Below are 18216 nucleotides of genomic sequence, written 5' to 3' on the forward strand. Positions count from 1 at the left end.
GCAGGATGCTTCTCCCTGCTGCTTTCTGCATATTTTTTAATTCCACATGGCTGTGTTTGGCTCACAGGATTTCTGATTGAAAAAAACTGCAAGTCTCATCTGCCATGGCAGCACAAGGTCTTATAGTCCTCAATGGTCTACAAGTGTGGTGACCTCACCACACTTCTTTGATAACTTCTTCCAGCTCCATAACCCAAGTTCCATACCTGGGGGCTGGAGCAACAGTCTGCAGGAGCCTGTGCATTCCACCTGCTATCCACTGATCATGGTTGCAATGCTTTGCAGTCTCCAATGCAAAAACATAATAAATGCACAGTTTTTCTTTTTGTAATATCAGAGAACTTATTCATTTTTTGCAGACCGTGGAATATGCATTTAACACCGCTTAGCTGCATGTGGTTGACCACCAGGGAAAACACTGATATATAATATCCATCATCCACTCATGTTCCCATCCACAGATGTTAAAAGGGTGATAGTTATTCTGCCTGAGATGTCTCAACTCAATGCTGTGACAATGGATCAAACTACTAAATCTAACAGACACTGACCACTGCTGCATGCAATCCTCTGTGTATTGGGAAGAAAATATGAAAAGTTGCTCAATGCCTAAAATTTCTTCACCTGAGGCCTCTCAGCTCAGTCATATATCAATAACATATTGTTCAGCCATATGTCGTGTTACACCACAGATATTAGATTGCAGTATGTGTATAAATGTCCAAATAAAAACACTGTTGTGGGACTGATTACAAGTTAGTATGCAAATGAACCCCTCCATTTACTTGCAGTGGCTGTTTGGACCTCTGACTCAACTTAGACAGTGGATATGGGGTCTATTCACGAAGCTGCCGAAGGATCTAGCCGTAGCTTTGGCCGATCCTTCGGCTAGCTTCGGCCCAAGGACGCCTTCAGTTCAGTAGAACCTAAGGGGTGCTGTACGGGCTATTCACTATAGCCCGTACAGCTCCCGAACGTGGCCGAGCGGCTCAGTCGAGCCAAAGGCATATGCATCGGCTCGGCTGAGCCGTGCTGAAAGCCGAAGCTGGCCGAGCGGCCGGCCATTGGCCGGCCGACAGCCTGCTTCTGACAGCTATGCGAAGACAGCCGTGATCTTACGGCTGGCTCAGGCCACTTGCAGAGAGATCAGCGTCCCTGGTTAACTGCTTACACTGATCTCCAAACAGCTAACTCATGGAGTATCCCGCTCCTGGCCGCCAAAGACGGAGCGATGTCAGAATAGAAAAAAAAAATTAAAAAATTTCCCATTGGAATGCATTGCTACATTCCCATTGGCTATTTCAATTTGCAATACCCAATAGTAAACTAGCATTGTACCCGCCCTCTGCTGCAGTTCTCCATCAGGTCCATCAGCAGAGGGCGGGTACAATGCTAGTACAATGCTGATTTTTTTTTATTTTTGAGCAGAGCCGCCGGACAATAGGAAACTATTGGGCAGAGCCAGCTGTCACTGCTAGCTCCGCACAATCGTTTTCTATTTACTTTTTTTTTACTTTCTTAACTATTTTTCTGTGCTGCTCGGTCCCTCTGGGGGACCGAGCAGAACAGCCGAGCCGAATGCCGCTATTCACTCACTGCTGTTCGGCATCTATGAGAATAGGCCGAACAGCAGTGAGTAGCCTGCCGGAGGTTCGGCTCAGCCGATCCAGATGTTGGATCGGCTGAGTTGAACTCCTTCTGCACTTCAGGTCGGCCGAACATCCTGAGCATGTTCGGCCGACCCGAAGCCATGCGAAGCTAGCCGATGTACGGCTGATTTCAATCTGAAATCAGCCGCACCAGCCTGAAGTGAATAGCCGAACAGTGTTCGGCTCACTTCACTTGGAGCCGGTTGTTCACTCGGCTTCCCTCGGCAGCTTAGTGAATAGACCCGTATGTATATGAATGCAATAAAGTCACACTCTCATGATGATCATATACTCAGGTTGCACCATCCCAGAGTCGGAGCCACTTAGTGCGAGGCGTCTGATATCACATCCAATCTCGGATGGGGTCCAGGAAAGTATACACGCTGTTCTACTTTCAAGATAAACACCTACACGTTTCATTGGCTAATGGAGTTTAGACTTCATCAGGGTCACAATTTGCTCTGGAGGGATCCACCAAACATGGCCTTGTCTGTAAATAGCCATAAGGGGAAAATATACAAATTTATATAGGAAATGTATTAATTATATTAGAGAACATATAAACTTCAGACCTATTCAAATATTTGTTTTTTTAAATGATAAAATAATAGGTCAAAATGTGTACTCATTGAATTGCAATATATTTTACCTTAAGACTGACTGTGTCATGAGACATTATGGAGGCTGTCATTGCTGAAATCTCCTTTGATAGTGCTAGTTCCCAACTGTAATGAGCTGATGGAACAGGTATAGAAATAAGAAATTCTGACACTTTTCTGACACTTATTCACAGCATGCTTGTTCCAACTTTGTCTCTTTAAGGATACCTACTGTAGACACAGCCAAGCAACTAGCATTTTCATAAGGTGGCCAACATTGGCAGCCCCTTACTTTTCTCATGAGAGTCACTTTAAATCCCAATTCCACTCTCCCAAGTCCAACTCTGGTGCTCTTTCGGGTTGACTGACTACCATCCTCATTCAACCCACTTTCTGTAAGTCAAGTTCATCAATGACACATCCCCTGTATCTGCATCATCAAGCCTTGGGCTTATAGGAGAAGGCTGCAGAGAACAGCGCTCATGCCAGTACTTGCCAGTCAATAAATGAACATCTAATTGCTGTTATTATCGTTGTTGGAGTGCTGGTGATGTCTTACTTTTTGTCTATGTGAGGCGGTGCCACCCGCAGTCATTTCGAGCACCCGTTTTGTTGTGGGGAGTCCCGGTAAGGAGTGCTGGAAGTTTTCTTTTTTTCTTATGCCAGTACTTGGGTATGGTTCTCACCAGTATCTGGACTGCCCATCGCCAGAGCAAGATAAGGACCCATCACAAGACCAGACAAAAGACACGTGCAAATCTGATTTTTTTTTTTTTTAAAGAAAATATTAGGGAAGCTCTGGGGGTACTGGGAGGTAGGGGGTTTATACAACCAGACTCTGGGCTTTGAAGATCAGGTCTTTGGATGGAGCAGGAAAGAAAGTCTGTTTTTGTATGTGTCTGTCTGGAAATTTGAAAGATGTTCTCTTACTACCTGTTATGGGGATATACATTTAAATCATTATTTTAATTGTTGCTTTATATGTTCTCAATGAAGAGTTTTTAATATTGTTTATGTTGTTGGGCTTTGTAAAAGGTGTGTGACTCATTATCACATCATCCAACATCAGCATCCTTTGTGGCATTCGGTCACGTGACATTTCAGAACAACAAAGAAAGTGCGTATTAGAAGACTTTCCACTGCCAGATGCTGCAATTGCAGGTCTAATAGGGAAACAGGTAGTGATATACTGGTCAACACATGTAAGTTATTATTATTATACAGGATTTATGTAGCGCCAACAGTTTGCGCAGCGCTTTACAATATAAGGAAGACATTACAATCACAATACAATTCAAGACAAGATGGTAAGGAGGGCCCTGCCCGTGAGGGCTTACAATCTAAAAGGGAGGGGCAAGTGATACATGAGGAGGTAACTGTGCGGGGATGATTATTGCAAGTCCCTTTCTGATCGATGCATGAATAATGAATTATCTCCACGCAAGGGCACCAGCCCAATATATCTTATTGGTACTGGCCCAGGCCACTCCTCCCTTGTACAGTAGGCATTTCAGATTCCAAAGTTGAATGCAATGCAATTAAAGCATCATATGTCAGTACATACCTCAGTATGTTACACTGGCTACATAAAAATAAAGCTGCAGCAGGGCCAGATTTACTCTGCTGCCCCAAGCCCAGGTTCCTCAATGCGGATTTTAAAGTTTTTGCATAGGAAAACCAATCTGCTGTTGAAAAAAGTGAAATCAATCTACAGAATAGACATTTTTCCTTTGTTTGTCCTCTATCTCTGGTGTTGAATATATATATATACAGTATATATATATATAGATAGATATATATATCTATCTATATATAAGTGACAAAGGACGTGACTATATAGAGTGTCGATTGACCATCTGGAATTTTCTTTGATTAGTGTTGACTGTTACAATGGTCTGCTGAGTCACTTTGTGGTGTACGGCTATCAGAGAAGCTCATTACTGCTGTTGCCACCTTCTCGTGCTCTTAAGAGCTGGTAAGATAACACTTCACAGTTACAGCTTGAAGGTGACCAAAATGTACGTTTACTAAGGGGGTCTCTTCATCAATGTGTTCAACTAAGATTCACACAACTTTCATGTATGATTCACACGTTTTTTCTCTCAAGTCCAGTTGGGTATTGTGTGAATCTTAGGAGAAGGTTTTATGAATCTTGGGTGGAATCATTGATAAATAGACCCTTATACAGGCTAATTATCATAAAACATTGAAGAATATATAATATATATATATTTTATATATATTTGTGTGTGTGTATTTGTTCATATTCTTAACTGGAAAAAAATATGAATGCTTTTTAAATATTAGTATTCTGTAGCTTGGTGGACAGTTTTGCATTAGGTTAGATGGTCGTAATTTTCTAATGAAAAATGACTGGGGTTCCCTGAACATATTTGTGTGTTTGTCCGAGGTATGTGGTTATACAGTTTTTGGATAGGATAGGGAATAATTAGAACACCTGCTGGGTTTTTACTGCTATACACTAATACTGTCACGGTGACAACAGTTTTAATCAGACAGGAAGTGTGGGAATATTTGTAACAGGGATACAGACAGCAAGAAATATCTAATGCAGGGTCTAGTCCTCCCCTACTCTTTCCCCTCACTTCCTGTCCAGTTGTCACTGAGACAGTAAATCAGGGCAAATCACTCTAATGGAGCTCCGGATAACAGTGAAACTGATTAGAGTTTCTAATTATTATCCATTAAATCCAAAACGTAAAAGAAAACATTTTCGCTGAATTTACACTTTACGTTGATCAGGCTTTTGATACAGACATACCTTATGGGGGCCTGTTGCCCAGATTTTTCATTTGCACATGATGCCACCTAATATATATATAATGGTATATTTTAAAGTGTACCCAATGCTGTGCTTTAGGTTTGCTCTTTTACTGGGTAGACTGAAATTCTGGGGTTCACTATAGAAGAAGCTGCAGTGACAACATGCATGGTTGCAGTGTAAATCCATCCTTTCCATCCTTGTTCTTAAGTTGAATGTGTATGTAATTTGGTACAGGTACATTTTTTAAGTGTAACTCCAGCCCAAATTCTTTTTAGTTTTGAATTGGGAAAGGTCAATCCCCTGTAACGTTTGTTTTGCTGTGTGTGCCCCTGTTCAGAAGATTTTCCATCACTTTCCATCCCTGTGACAATTGGATTTTGAAAATTTTGAGTTGTTGTGGGAAAAAAGGATTGGTGATAAAGCTTCAGTGGAGACACCTTTTTTCTATGATAACTCCTACAGGAGTGAATTTCCCTTCCTATGGGGTAGATTTCCTCTCACTTCCTGTTGTCTCAAGGACAGGAAGTGAGATTAAATCTTTCTAATGAGGATACAGACAGCAGTAAAAACCACACAGTGACCCGGAAGAAGAGGCGGACACCCCTCGTCTGCAATTTGCATGTCTAACAAGAGTCAACTTCCTGTAAAGTACATACAGCACTACGAACCAGACCCAAAATGCTACCACGCTCGTCGGCACGAGCGTGGTAGCATTACAACTACTGAAATGCTGCACGGTACACTTTGGCTGCAGCCTGCGACCCCCTGCTGTACAGTAATAGCCTCCGTTTGTAAGTAGGGGTCGTATGTAAGTCAGATGTTTATAACTCGGGGACTGCCTGTACTGGGGTTTTCCTATTGACATGTAAGGCTACCCATTATATTGCTGATTAATGGAGAGACACAGGTGGAGGGAAGGGTTACTTGGCTGTATTTGCAGGTTCCTTTGTAGAGCATCGAAGGACATCAGGCCACAGCGGCATTCTACAAGATAGATGAAAATATAAAAAATGCCTGTTACCCTTAATAAAAGTCCTTACTTCCTGTCTCGGTGACCACGAAGGAAGTGAAATGAGTCCTCCACGAGAGACACAGACACTACAAACCTTAACAGATGTTTTAACTCTTCCTGCTTTACTAAACAAAAAAGTTTCATTGCCTGTATCCATTGCAGAGATTCTGCTCACTTCCTAACCAGAAGACCACCATAATTTACAGAGGTGTGATTATTTTCCCCCTCTCCAACCCTAAAAATCAGTCATAGCTGGGGTCGCACTTTAACGTAAATACAATTAATGTGAAGTTTTGTATTACAAGGAGAATAGTGATAGGAAGAGATAGGAGAGTGACAAAGACTTTGAGACAAAGACCTCCTTATTCACTATCCAGTCACAAGCTGGGGGTAGGGAGGGGACCTATAAGTAAAAGTAAAACTGCAGCTGAGGAAGATCAGGTTCCCTAATCTGCCTGCAGGACTGTGCTGGAAGTCAGAGCTGTGTGGTGTACAGAAAGTGGTGTACACAAAGAGTGCAAAAGTATGACATCTATTTAAAAAGATCATAGAGAAATACCTTTCTTCAGTTTTTCAGTCATCTGAACTGCTGTATATGCGTGGGTAGATTAAACAGCCATAAGTAAGCCATCATAAAATATTTCTGTGTGCGGGTAGTCAATATTTAAACAAAACAGCTTGTTAAGTTTGCACTTAGTACTTAGCTATTTTAGACATTAAGGTGGACCAGCAATCGTTTTTTTTAAATGGAACTCATTTTTCCACAGTGCTAACACTGCTCTATTATATTAGTTTACTCAAACTAAAAATCAGATTTCCCTCATAATATTGTACAAACTATCCAGATTGACCCCCATATTTAAAATCAATTAATGTGTATCTAAAGCCACATTTTTGTGTTTTTAGATTGTGTAAGGAATTATTGTCTTTTTTTTCCCCCCTGTATGCCATTGGGAAGATTTCCCTCCACCTTTTCTCCAATAGCAAGTGAGAGGAAAGAAGGGAACAACTCAAGTGGTCCCACTGCAAGATATCCCTTCTTTTTCTGTTCTGGTGATGTTTTAAAATTTTGTGTTTCTCCCTTACTTTTAGTTCCAGGGACAATAGTCACCAGAAGAAAAAGAGAGTATATTTTCCCTCATTTAGAGTCTCGGTGAGAGTGGTCACAGGACAGAGAGCAAGCCTTTTCTATGCATAGAATGGCTGAATAAAAATAGGTAGTCCAAAGCTCTATGGCAGAGATTAGCTGACTCCACTACAAGCAGCAATAGGGTCATAAGAACTGGTTATTGGGGACTGGAGTAGAGTTTGCCTTTAGCAATATTTCACAAATATGCATCTTTAAAGCCGATCTCTAGTTAAAACAATAAACACATTAGCCTTTTCTACCTCACCCTCCCTTTAGCTAGTTGCTGGACAAAGGAAAAAAACCTAAACTAAAAACCCTGTTTACTTACCTGAAATAGTGGTCATGTGAGAAGCCAGGTTCCGAGTCTTCTTCATCTGGTTTGTAGTGTGGGAGAGTCCCACATTTCTTCCAGGTGACATTGACTCTGCCCATTATGTGCCTAAAATGTTAATCACAGAGCCCTCACAGGTTCTTCAAGGAGTTCCCCCAGAGTTCTAAAGTCTACAGGGGGAACGTGGTGCACTCAAAACTCAAGGTGTGGCAACAAAACCAGTGAGCTGGCCAGTTCTCCAACTTCCGATCACTTGCCCACACTTGTAGACCTTATAGTAAATCGATGTCAAGTATCAATTAAAGTCAATGCACCATAAATTGAGTTTTAGCTAGTCTTTGGTAGATGCTAGTGATAAAAACAACTTGACAATTTATTATATTTCTTAGGAAAACCACTGCGACTGAAGTCTGCACACCTGCTCTGGCCATGATGAGTGGTGCCCACTTTCCCTTGTGGTTTTATGTTTTAATCAGAGTTCCAAAGAAAGAGCTGGAACATGCAGAGGTGGGTGGGAACACCCAAACGCCCAGGTGCACAGAGGAACAGCCAGAAATTATGGCAGTGAAATCTTGAGTATCCACAACATAAAAGAAGCCAAGGTGCTGACTGAGCCCACCAGGCTGCATCTATCACTAACAAATCACTTTTGGCTTGACTATTAGTCCACTATAAAGTTATGAAACACAGCCTTTCATAAATAGGAATATCTTTGTATGTTTTAGTTCAGTCCAAAACATCCAAAGTTTCCAAGTTCTCTAAACTTGGACAACTCTTGCTTTACACACGAAAATTGTTTTTATGTGAATGAATGGGTGAAATAAATGGAAAGGTCTGATGGTAGTATTAAGAATGATTTTTACATCTCTGCCAAATAAAAGGGAATGGGTGACACATCCTAGACAACACTCACAGGACGTAGACATACCAGACTATTTGTGTAGCCTTCAACATGGTTAGGAACAGTGTATATTGTGCTAAAAATATAACCTATCATAAAGTATCAGTGAGTCATGCTGTGGGTGAATTCCTGCAGAGAACTCATTAATTTAATCATTAACTCAAGTGAAAACATTTGAATTTTCTGGGTGCTTAGCTTAATGGACCTGCTGAACTCTCTACAGTCTTCATACTTTTTTTTATCTTTGTGGCCATCTTTTGGCAAAAACCCAATGTAAGACTGATGTAAAATTTGCTTGATTACCCTTTTTATTTTCTTGACATCAATTCTGCCACAAATCCATGTTAGTCATAAAACCTTACCTTTGCCCCACCGCTGCTCCATTTGGCTCCAACAGAAAAACAGGTATTTATGGGCAGTTAACTCACTATCCTTTCCCCTATCTGACAGCACCTATGCCTATTGATTGGAGGCTTTGGCACCTAGAGTTGTCCCATGGGGGTGGAGAAGAGGTCCTCAGGCCTTTGTAAATTCTGGGTCAAAACTTAGAGCTGTGCAAGGACTTCATCTCTTTGTTCCCAGTTCCCAAACAGAGTGAGAGGGAGCAAAGGCTGAGCAGGTATGTGCATCTGGTGAGGGTGGCAATGAAGGAGCCTAATGTTTACCCTGCATGGCCAAGACACAAGCTTTTTTATAATCTTCTCTTCTGTTGGTTTAGTCATCAAAGAGACTCTTTCGCCCTAGCCATGCAGGACAACGTGAGAGTGTGCCTGCAAAGGCCCCCCAACCCTCTTATACTTGCCTTTCAATCCTTTTTCTTTAATAGCCAGCATACTCTACCTAGTGCTTCCACATATGGTGGAGCATGTGACCTGCTCCACTGTGATAGTGCAGGTGCTTTAGAAGCCAATCACATGACTCTGGGAGTGCAATCACTGCTCCCCTGGGCCATTAAGGCAGCCAATTTCACTGCTAGATAGGTAAGTATAAGAAGGTTGGGAAGGGGTAGGGGGCCACTTTGCAGAGACACTGTCATTTTGCCCTTCAAAACTCACATAAACAGGTCAAATGCAGGTCAGAAAGAAGTCAACTGCAGGTCAAAGCACATGTCCCTGAATCGTCAATGGTCTCAGAACCATCTCAAACTGTTGTCCAACTGATGCCATCAGCACAAGCCCAAAGCTTGTTGACACAGGCCCCCTAAGGGCTTACTCACACAGTCATTGTGGCCATAAACTCTGGCATTTTTCCACCACCAGGGAGTCAGAGGTGCTGCATACAATAAATGGCTATACGTCAGACTTGTGTACACATGCACATGCTTATGGGTGCACAACCCCAAGTGCTCGTATACATGCAACAGAAATACACTGGGGTTTACATTGTAATGTCTTAAATGGTTATTTGCCGTAACCCTGAGATTTTTTTTACATCATGTGTTGAGCTTGCAGTAGGTGTGTTTGGTTCTTCATCCTCACAAGCAGGGTTGCTGAGTTTACCAGCTGACAAACGGGACCGGGATGAACTAATGCCTATAAACATATTCAGTGATTTAGTTTTTCAGGCATCATTTCTGTAGCGTAAACAAAACTAGGCCTAGGAAATACGACTTGGAAAGCCTCTTTCATCGTGAGGTCCTAGCAACCTGCAGTTAATTCTTTTATGGAAATTGGTCTTATTACTGCAATAAAAAGAAAGCAAAGGTTGTGTCAGTTAGGCAGCTTTTTATTTGGTATGGGAAAGGAATGAGGAATGTGACACTGAAAAACACACATGGTAAAAATAATCTAAAAATCTGGTTTGACAACAATCGCTTAACCCCTCCGCTGATACCTTTTCCATCCCATTCATTCTCCTTTCACCTCCCATATTGAGATTGTGCAGACGGATGTAAAAATATGCATATAATGGTCAGTAAAGTGCTTCCATTTACACACATATAGATGCGTAAATGTATATTAGGGTTTATGCACACGAGCATAAAAAACCACTGTGTTCAGATCTGGAACAGCGCATTGTGTTTTACAGATCTGAATGCAGTAGTATTGTATAGTATGGACCATACACACAGCTTTGTTGTGCTCAGTAATCGTGTGCTGCTCAAACTAGAGAATTCTGCGTCTGCAGAGTTTTTCGGAATAATGTATGCAGGTTCAAATGAAGGTTCATACGTACATGCTGCGATTGAAAACTAAGCTAAAGCAATAGAAGAAGAGTTTTATGAATGTGAACATTTTAAGGATGTTTGCAAGACTAAACCCATGTAACTGGAAGCACTTTAAGGACCATCACATACATTTTATAACGCAGGGTCTTTCTGCCAGTGCGATCCTGTATAGATATCTGTTTTTTGTTACGTCCGTGTGGATCAGAAATCTTCACATCCTTAAATCTCTTCTTCCATTGCTCTAATTCAGTTTTCAATCCCAATATGAATGTATATGTTTTTTTTTTTACACACATGTACTTACACATGTAAATTATGCAGAAATACTGACTGCTGAAGCAGAATTTTTGGGTTCATGCACCCGGCCATAAAAACAATGCACTATTTTTACCAGTACAGCGTTTTTTTCTTCACAGATCTAAAGGCAGGAGTATTGTTTTCTATTGGCCCATGCACACACCTGTACAAGGATCAGTGAACTTCTCTTCTTTCAGATTCGTAAATAAAAACAAATAGTAAAATCTGTCCTGTGTATAGACCGTAAACAACCCTGTATGCATGTAAACATTTGTGCTAATGTTTACTGTACATATGTACAGTGCAAATGCACACTATTGGTGCTGCTTGCATCCTAGCAATGAAGGACACTAGGCAGCAGGGGGTGCCTATCTTTCTTTGTTGCTCAGATGCAGGCTGCAGGAGGGGCTTAGCTTCCATTGTTGCTAGGATGCAGGCAGCTGGAGGTGCTTAGCTTCCATTGTTGCTAGGATGCAGGAAGCTCCTGATGCCTAGTGTCCTTTGTTGCTAGGACGCAGGCAGCTGGAGGTGCTTAGCTTCCTTTTTTGATAGGATGCAAGAAGCTCCTGATACCTAGTGTCCTTTGTTGCTAGGACGCAGGCAGCAGGAGGTGCTTAGCTTCCTTTGTTGCTACGATGCAGCAATCTCCTGATATCTAGTGTCCTTTGTTGTTGGATGCAGGCAGCTCAAGAGTCCTTCGTTGCTAGACTGCAACTGGCTGCTTGCTCAAGCCGCTTAGTATCCTAGCAACCAATAGGGTACATTTGTGCTGTATGCGGTAGGAATGTAAATGCTAGCACAAACTTTACATGTGTGCAGTATACAGACATGATTTGATGTGGGATCCTGTGTACAATCATACATCTATGTGCATTGGTCCTTCTAGTGTAATTTTACATGGCTGAATGCAGCACCACATAGCTGTGTGTATAGCCCCATAATATTCAGTACTGCTGTGTTTAGATCCATAACAAATAACTATACTCCTGACAAACCTCAATGCAGCGTTTTTTTTCACCGGTGTGCATGGGCCCTCATGAACATTCAGAGCCTGTTCACACCATAGCATTGTGGTAAACACACGGGATCCATGAGTTTTGTGCATGTGTTTAGCGCATGCTATCGCACATTACGTCACGCTAAGAGCAGTGGCGGAGCTAAGGAACAAAGGGCCCTGGTGCAAGATTTTTTTTTGGCCCCCCCCCCCCAAAAAAATCTGCGGGCCCCAACTACCGCTGCTGCCTACTCCTCTCCCGCAGGGCCTCTGGCCACAGCCCCCTCCTCTGCCAGGCCCCGGCCTCCTCCATCTGAGATAATAGTTGGGCCACTGCTACCACCCATAGTATCGGGTGTCTGGCATCCCCCTCTAAGAGACTCTGGTGCGTTGCCTTTCATTCTCAATGGCACAACAATGCACTTCCCAGATAGCAAGCAATTGAGCTGCAAGTTTGAAAACGACTTGCTAAACTATTGCAGACTTGCCAAGCTTCACAATTTTGTTGCACAATTAGGCCTGGTTCACACCTGAACGTTTTGTAGCGCGTTCAACGCTCGACGAACGCTCTACAAAACGCTCAAACATCTAAATCCCATTGTATTCAATGGGTCTGGTTCACACCTTGCCGTATTTCCGCCTGTCCGAACGCGATACAAAACGGCCTACACCCAAAGAAGTACATGTACTTTTTTGGGGCGTTTTGGTCTCGCGTTTCCATTGGGATACAGCCAAGTAGCCCTCGGAAACGGGCGTTTGTCGCGCGTTGTTTTTCCCGCGAATCGCGGTAAAAACGTGCGACGCGAAACGCGCAACAAACGCGCATATTCAATACGCCTAGGTGTGAACCCAGCCTTACAGCAAGTCTGCATTGCAAGTCTCCAGACCAGCGAGCTTGCAGAGCTCTTCCTAAGGCCTGGTTCACACCTAGGCGTATCGCATATGCGCGTCTGACGCGCGTTTTTTTAACGCAAACACGCGTTTCCGAGGGCTACTTGGCTATATCCCAATGGAAACGCACAACAAAAATGGCCCAAAGTACTACATGTACCTTTTCAGGCGTGGGCCGCTTTGTAGCGCGTTAGGGACGGCTGAAATACGCCAAGGTGTGAACCAGACCCATTGAATGCAATGGGATTTAGATGTTTGAGCGTTTTGTAGAGCGTTGAACGCGCTACAAGACGTTCAGGTATGAACGAGGGCTAAGACCTGCAGGACTCTTGCTGTAGACTTGCCAAGCAAATTTGCTACAAATTCAAAAAGTGTCAACTTTTGCAACATGCATTACTTATCACCACATGACAACGTGCATTGTTGCGTGTGTTACGCTGTGCGGCATGCCCACCAGGAGGTGCATTGGAATGTCATTAAATATTAATAGCGATGCAACACAAAAGAGAATCTATGTGATAGCATGTGCAATGATTCTGTGCATTTAGGGCAAAACGTGTGTAAACAGGAGCTCTGCAGGGACCATCACATGCGCCTTGCACACAGGCTCTTTCTACTCCACACATATTATTATGGTATGACGTCCGTATACATGAGCGCTCTATGTGAATGAACAGACCGTGTCCCCCGTCCACACAGCTCAGGTACACGGAGGAAGGAGACACGTGACCGCCAGGTTTATTCCTCTTCAAATCCGTTGAGCAGATGGAGCCCTGAATGTGCTTCTAAAGCAGAGCCCTGATTGGACCGCGCTCAGCCAATCCCGGAACTGCCTGTCTGCACAATGCACACTTCTATTGTGTATGTCAGTGTGGAGCTGGCTCGGGCTGCAAACTCTATTTTTGGCGGAGCTCCGCCCCCTCTCGATCTATTTCTGTCAGTCTGAGCTCGGGGCAGCGCTGTGTGTATGTGTGTGTGTGCGCGCACACCCAAAGCGCCCGCCGCCGCCGCTGCCGGACACAAGGCAGGTGAACGCTGATCTCCTCTCCGTCACTGGGAAAAGTACCGAGCACCCCTCATCTCCCCTCCCGGAAACTGCAAAGTTTGGTGACTCGGAGCGGCATGTGTGGATTGTGACCGGGGCTGGGATTGCATTCTGCTGCGGGGGTCACGGTGCCCTCTGAGTGGCATGGCTGGCTGGGTGTGAAAGGAGAGAGCCGTCCATGTGATGATCCGGGGAGATCGCTGGTGATCGGTGCTCGGGGAGACAACTAGACACGCATAGGACAGGGGACCCGGGGCCCGCTGCCACCCCTTCACTCACCCGCCTCCATGCCTGGATTACATCAAATGTTAAACACCATTTACGAGGCTGATTCCGCTTCTTCTACAGATGGCATCAGACGAGGCCAACCGGGGCTGAGGATCGGGCACAAGACCGGCGCCGCACGACCAGGTACCACCCCGACCTTTATTATTATCATAAGTGTTTATTATAAATATCAGTTTTATTATACTTTTTTATTGTTATTAATGTTATTATACATTGTATTGCTATTATTTATCAGCAGCATTGCTGTTATGTGTGTGTGTGTGTGTGTGTGTGACTTAGCAATCACCCCCATGGAAAACATCATGTGCCATTGATGATCTTGTGTTATTTCATTGAGGGATTGAAGGATCCATTCACACCATCAAACCGCATAGTACTTAAGCGTTTAGTCAAAATGTAATGCACCGCAGGCTGTGTTTTGCATTTGCTCTCTATGCATTTTCTTACTGCATGGAAACTATGGACATGTGACTTGGAAGAGGCATTCATCAGAATGCATATTGTGTTTTGCAAGCGTTGCCATTGACTACAATGTAACACAGCATTATGGGATTTTTCCAAAACGTGACGCGCTGATGTAAAGGGTTTAATAAATTATAACCGTAACTAGCGCGCTGCGATCCTGGGTTGCAGCGCATATAATGCAATGGTGTATACGGGCCCGAATAGAAGTTTATTACAAGGTGGTTGGGACTGACAAGGACAGCGGTGGGGCGATTGGTCACAGCGGTCGGTAGACTTTGCTCATTCTTTGGCAACTCATTACAAAAAGAACTCCTTGCTCATGTATGTAGAATACCTCCTCTCTAATGTGTCATGGCCCTGCACTTTCATGCACTTTCATGCACTTTAAATGTCACTGAAGGGCACAGAGAGGTCTCCCCACTTTTTTTTTCCCAGTGGTTCAGTTCTGTTTATATCCGACATCGATTGTTTAGAAGTGTAAAATAATGGCGTGCAGTTGAATTGGCAATGGCATGAGAGGAGTATAGAAGAGCAGGAGACCTTCATACTGAGACTGACCAGTCTTTTCAGCACTGGGTGGAAGAAGTCTGCCTTTTGGTAGACTCTGCACATTCTTCGTCAGCTAAGATACTGGTCTGGTCTGGACGGCCACTATAGCTGTCATTCTGAAATCTTTATTGTAGAGCAGTTTATTGTGCGCTTTACTGCACTTTAAGCTGTAAAAAAAAAAAGTGCATGGAGAGCGCTTTATGATTTTTTTTTTTTTTGTGTGTGATTTGTTTATGTATCAACGGCAGTGGTAGGCAACCTCAGCTCCAGCTGCTGTTGAACTACAAGTCCCCATGAGGCATCGCAAGACTGACAGCCACAGGCATGGCTCCCAGAGATGGGATTTGTAGTTACAGCACAGTTACTGGTCCAGTGACGCATACCCCCATCCTAGAGCGTTTGCTGAAATAAAATAATTGTGTAGTTTGGCCATGGCAGCTATCGTAGAAGGATTCTACAGGATGAGATGTTCTTGCTGAGACTAATAAGTCTACTTTTCAGCAGTGGTTAATGTAAAGTCATAGCAGTCAGTAGACTTTGGACATTCTTGGAATGGTATTTCTTCAGTGTTGCATAGGGTTGCACAGATACCAAGTACAGTACTCGGTACAAGTATTGTTGCAGATTGCCCTGGTTTAGTTTTTGTGTCTTTGTGTAAGGACCCATTCACATGGTGTAATGCACTTTACACGACATTGAGCGGTCTGTAAATTTTATTTTTTTTCCAGTGGTGCACCTATAGGGGTGAAAAACCCCAGCCATCCCATTAGGTACAGTAATCATGATGTCATTTCCAAACTCAGGTGTGTTTTCTTCTCTTGAGGTAGATAATAATTACTGTTTGATGACAAAAGTGACACGGTGACAGATCCAAACACCTCTCCCTTTCCCAGCACAGTGCTACAAGCGGCAGGAGTGTCCTCTGACCGCTGGAGCTTGCCCCTGGGTAAGTGAAACAGGAGCAGGATGGCCCCACGACCTTTAAAAAGCCTGTTCTTCCTGTCCCATAATGGCTACTGTGCGTTGCATGAGCAGTATTAAAAAAAAAAAAAAATTGCCTGGAAACAAAGCCTAAAATCGCTCCTGTACCTTCCTGCTAGTCAACGAGCCTTGAAGTGACACATTGCCTTGACCTTTTGCACAAGCCTGTCTCGGGTTCAGCAGTTTATAATGCCGGGGTGCCCCTTTCCTTTTATGAATGTCTTGTTCTGTAATATAAAGTAAGAAGCTGGGCTGAGCTTGTTCTTGTCAATCTTTGCTGTGTACGAGTTGTTTGTGTTGCTATGTACAGATGACACCATTAATGCAGATGCAGCATGTGGTTTCCAGCGCCTGTTCCTATCTCAAATTTATTTTCATCTACTTCCCCTCTCACAGCTTGTAGTTTCTTAATGGGATTGAGAAAGAAACCGTGTGTATGTTTAAGGAAATCGTACAGATGGAAGTCCGAGGCAATTGTTCAAGAGAAAGAAGCCGGCTTAGCGGGGTGGTGGCTGTGCTCGGGCTCTCTGGTGGCATCAGATACCCGGGTGTAGACGTTCCGGAGTCAGCTAATTTTAGGGATCGCTGATATCTTCCTAATTTTTATTGTTGCAACATTGAATTCATTTAGTATAGCTCGTTACATGCAGCATTATGCAGAATGCATCGTCCACATATAATAAATGACCCACAAATATGACCCACGCTAACATTTGTGCACCAGAGTTGCCTCAAATATAACTTGTATTTTCTTTCGGTAAAACCTTATCACTTTAATGGCCCCCATTACATTTTGGACGGGGATCCCTGATTTCATATTCCCACATTTGCTCTTTTCTCCTTTTTTAATTAACATTCTCTCCCTCTTACTAAATATTCAGTCAACACTACCCATGGCCAAAATGTTTTGCCAATTTTTTGGCTTCATCAGGGGTATTGTGCTATGAACAAGTGAATAAAGCGCTTGTGCCTAAAACATATTGCAATATTCAACCCTTCAGCGGTTGTGGAAATACAAGCTTCAGCATGCTTTGCCAGCCTGGCACATACAGTCCCACAACTGATAGAGAGCCACAGGCTGGCATTGCTGATATTTTTGTTTATTCCTGTGAAGTTGTGCAATTGTTAGGCCGGCCATATGCTGCTCGAATGTCAGCCGAGATCGGCGGATTTGGCCAAAATTTGAGCAGCTTGTGGCCCTGTCGGCATCTCTCCATTCAGCAAAAGTCAAATGTTTCAATTGCCTTTTGTGAAAGCAGCTGGTCTGAAAATTCACTGCAGCCAATCAACTTCAGTCACTGTTTGGGCAATCTGACAGCGTCACTGACAACATACAATAGGTCCAGTGGGGGAGATTCCCCCATCTACACTGCTTAGTATGTGCAGGGAAAAATATTTTGTTTTCTTTTTCAGCCCTGCAGCACCCCCTCATGAGAAACACAATTAGTGTATGGCCAGTTCTATTGTGTAAAAAATAAATAAATAACGGTGGTTTCTAAAGTGTCCTAATCTCCCCTCCCCCGTTTAGCTGCTGAAATGTACACATGCTGTAAAGAGATATTAATCATAAAACCATAATAGTGATGGTGATTATTTAGTTATTATTTAGATATTGAAAAGTTTGTATTTTTATACATTATTTGTTATTGATCATAATATTCACCTATAATCGCAAAATAGACAAGCTGGTCTGTTTCTGTCATCAGCTCTCCTGCTGTGAAAAAACAGATTAATATCACGAGGACCCACAATCACTTAATTTTGAGATATAGGAGTGAAAGTGTTGTATTTGTGCCAGGCTGTAAACATGATCAAGGTTTAAATATTTTCGGACTGGAAAAAATGTAAAATGACGGTCTGTGTTTTATAGTGCAACAATTAGTTGTGTACAGGCTTCAGTAGCAAAAATTGTTTGCTGCTTATTGTAGTGTCTGTTACTTTTAGTGGCCCGTCTACGCTGCTGGTAACTTGCCCTCCTGCTTCAAAGTGTTTATGAAGTGCTTTTAGATGTGCTGTGCAGTCTACATTTGTGTTTAGGTAATTGTATGGTGGCTGCCATTGGTGGGAAGAAATATTTTAGAAAAACATAAGCCCCCCTTCACGCAGTCAGCTCTTTGAGATATATATATATAT

At 43.1% G+C, this 18216-nt stretch overlaps 1 protein-coding gene across 3 annotated transcripts in view; it reads left to right on the forward strand.

The window, feature by feature from the left end:
* The first annotated feature begins 13997 nt into the window (after positions 1 to 13997).
* The window catches only part of HDAC7 (histone deacetylase 7), a 110961-nt gene continuing 106742 nt past the window's right edge, over positions 13998 to 18216 (forward strand). For all 3 annotated transcript variants that reach the window (XM_018569569.1, XM_018569570.1, XM_018569572.1), the window contains exon 1: positions 13998 to 14211. In XM_018569569.1, coding sequence (XP_018425071.1) covers positions 14088 to 14211 — 124 coding nt within the window. In that variant the 5' untranslated portion in view covers positions 13998 to 14087. The remainder of the gene's footprint in view (positions 14212 to 18216) is intronic.

The sequence above is a fragment of the Nanorana parkeri genome, unplaced genomic scaffold (assembly GCF_000935625.1).
Source record: "Nanorana parkeri isolate BGI_ZX_2015 unplaced genomic scaffold, ASM93562v1 scaffold1359, whole genome shotgun sequence".
Taxonomy (NCBI): Eukaryota; Metazoa; Chordata; class Amphibia; order Anura; family Dicroglossidae; genus Nanorana; species Nanorana parkeri.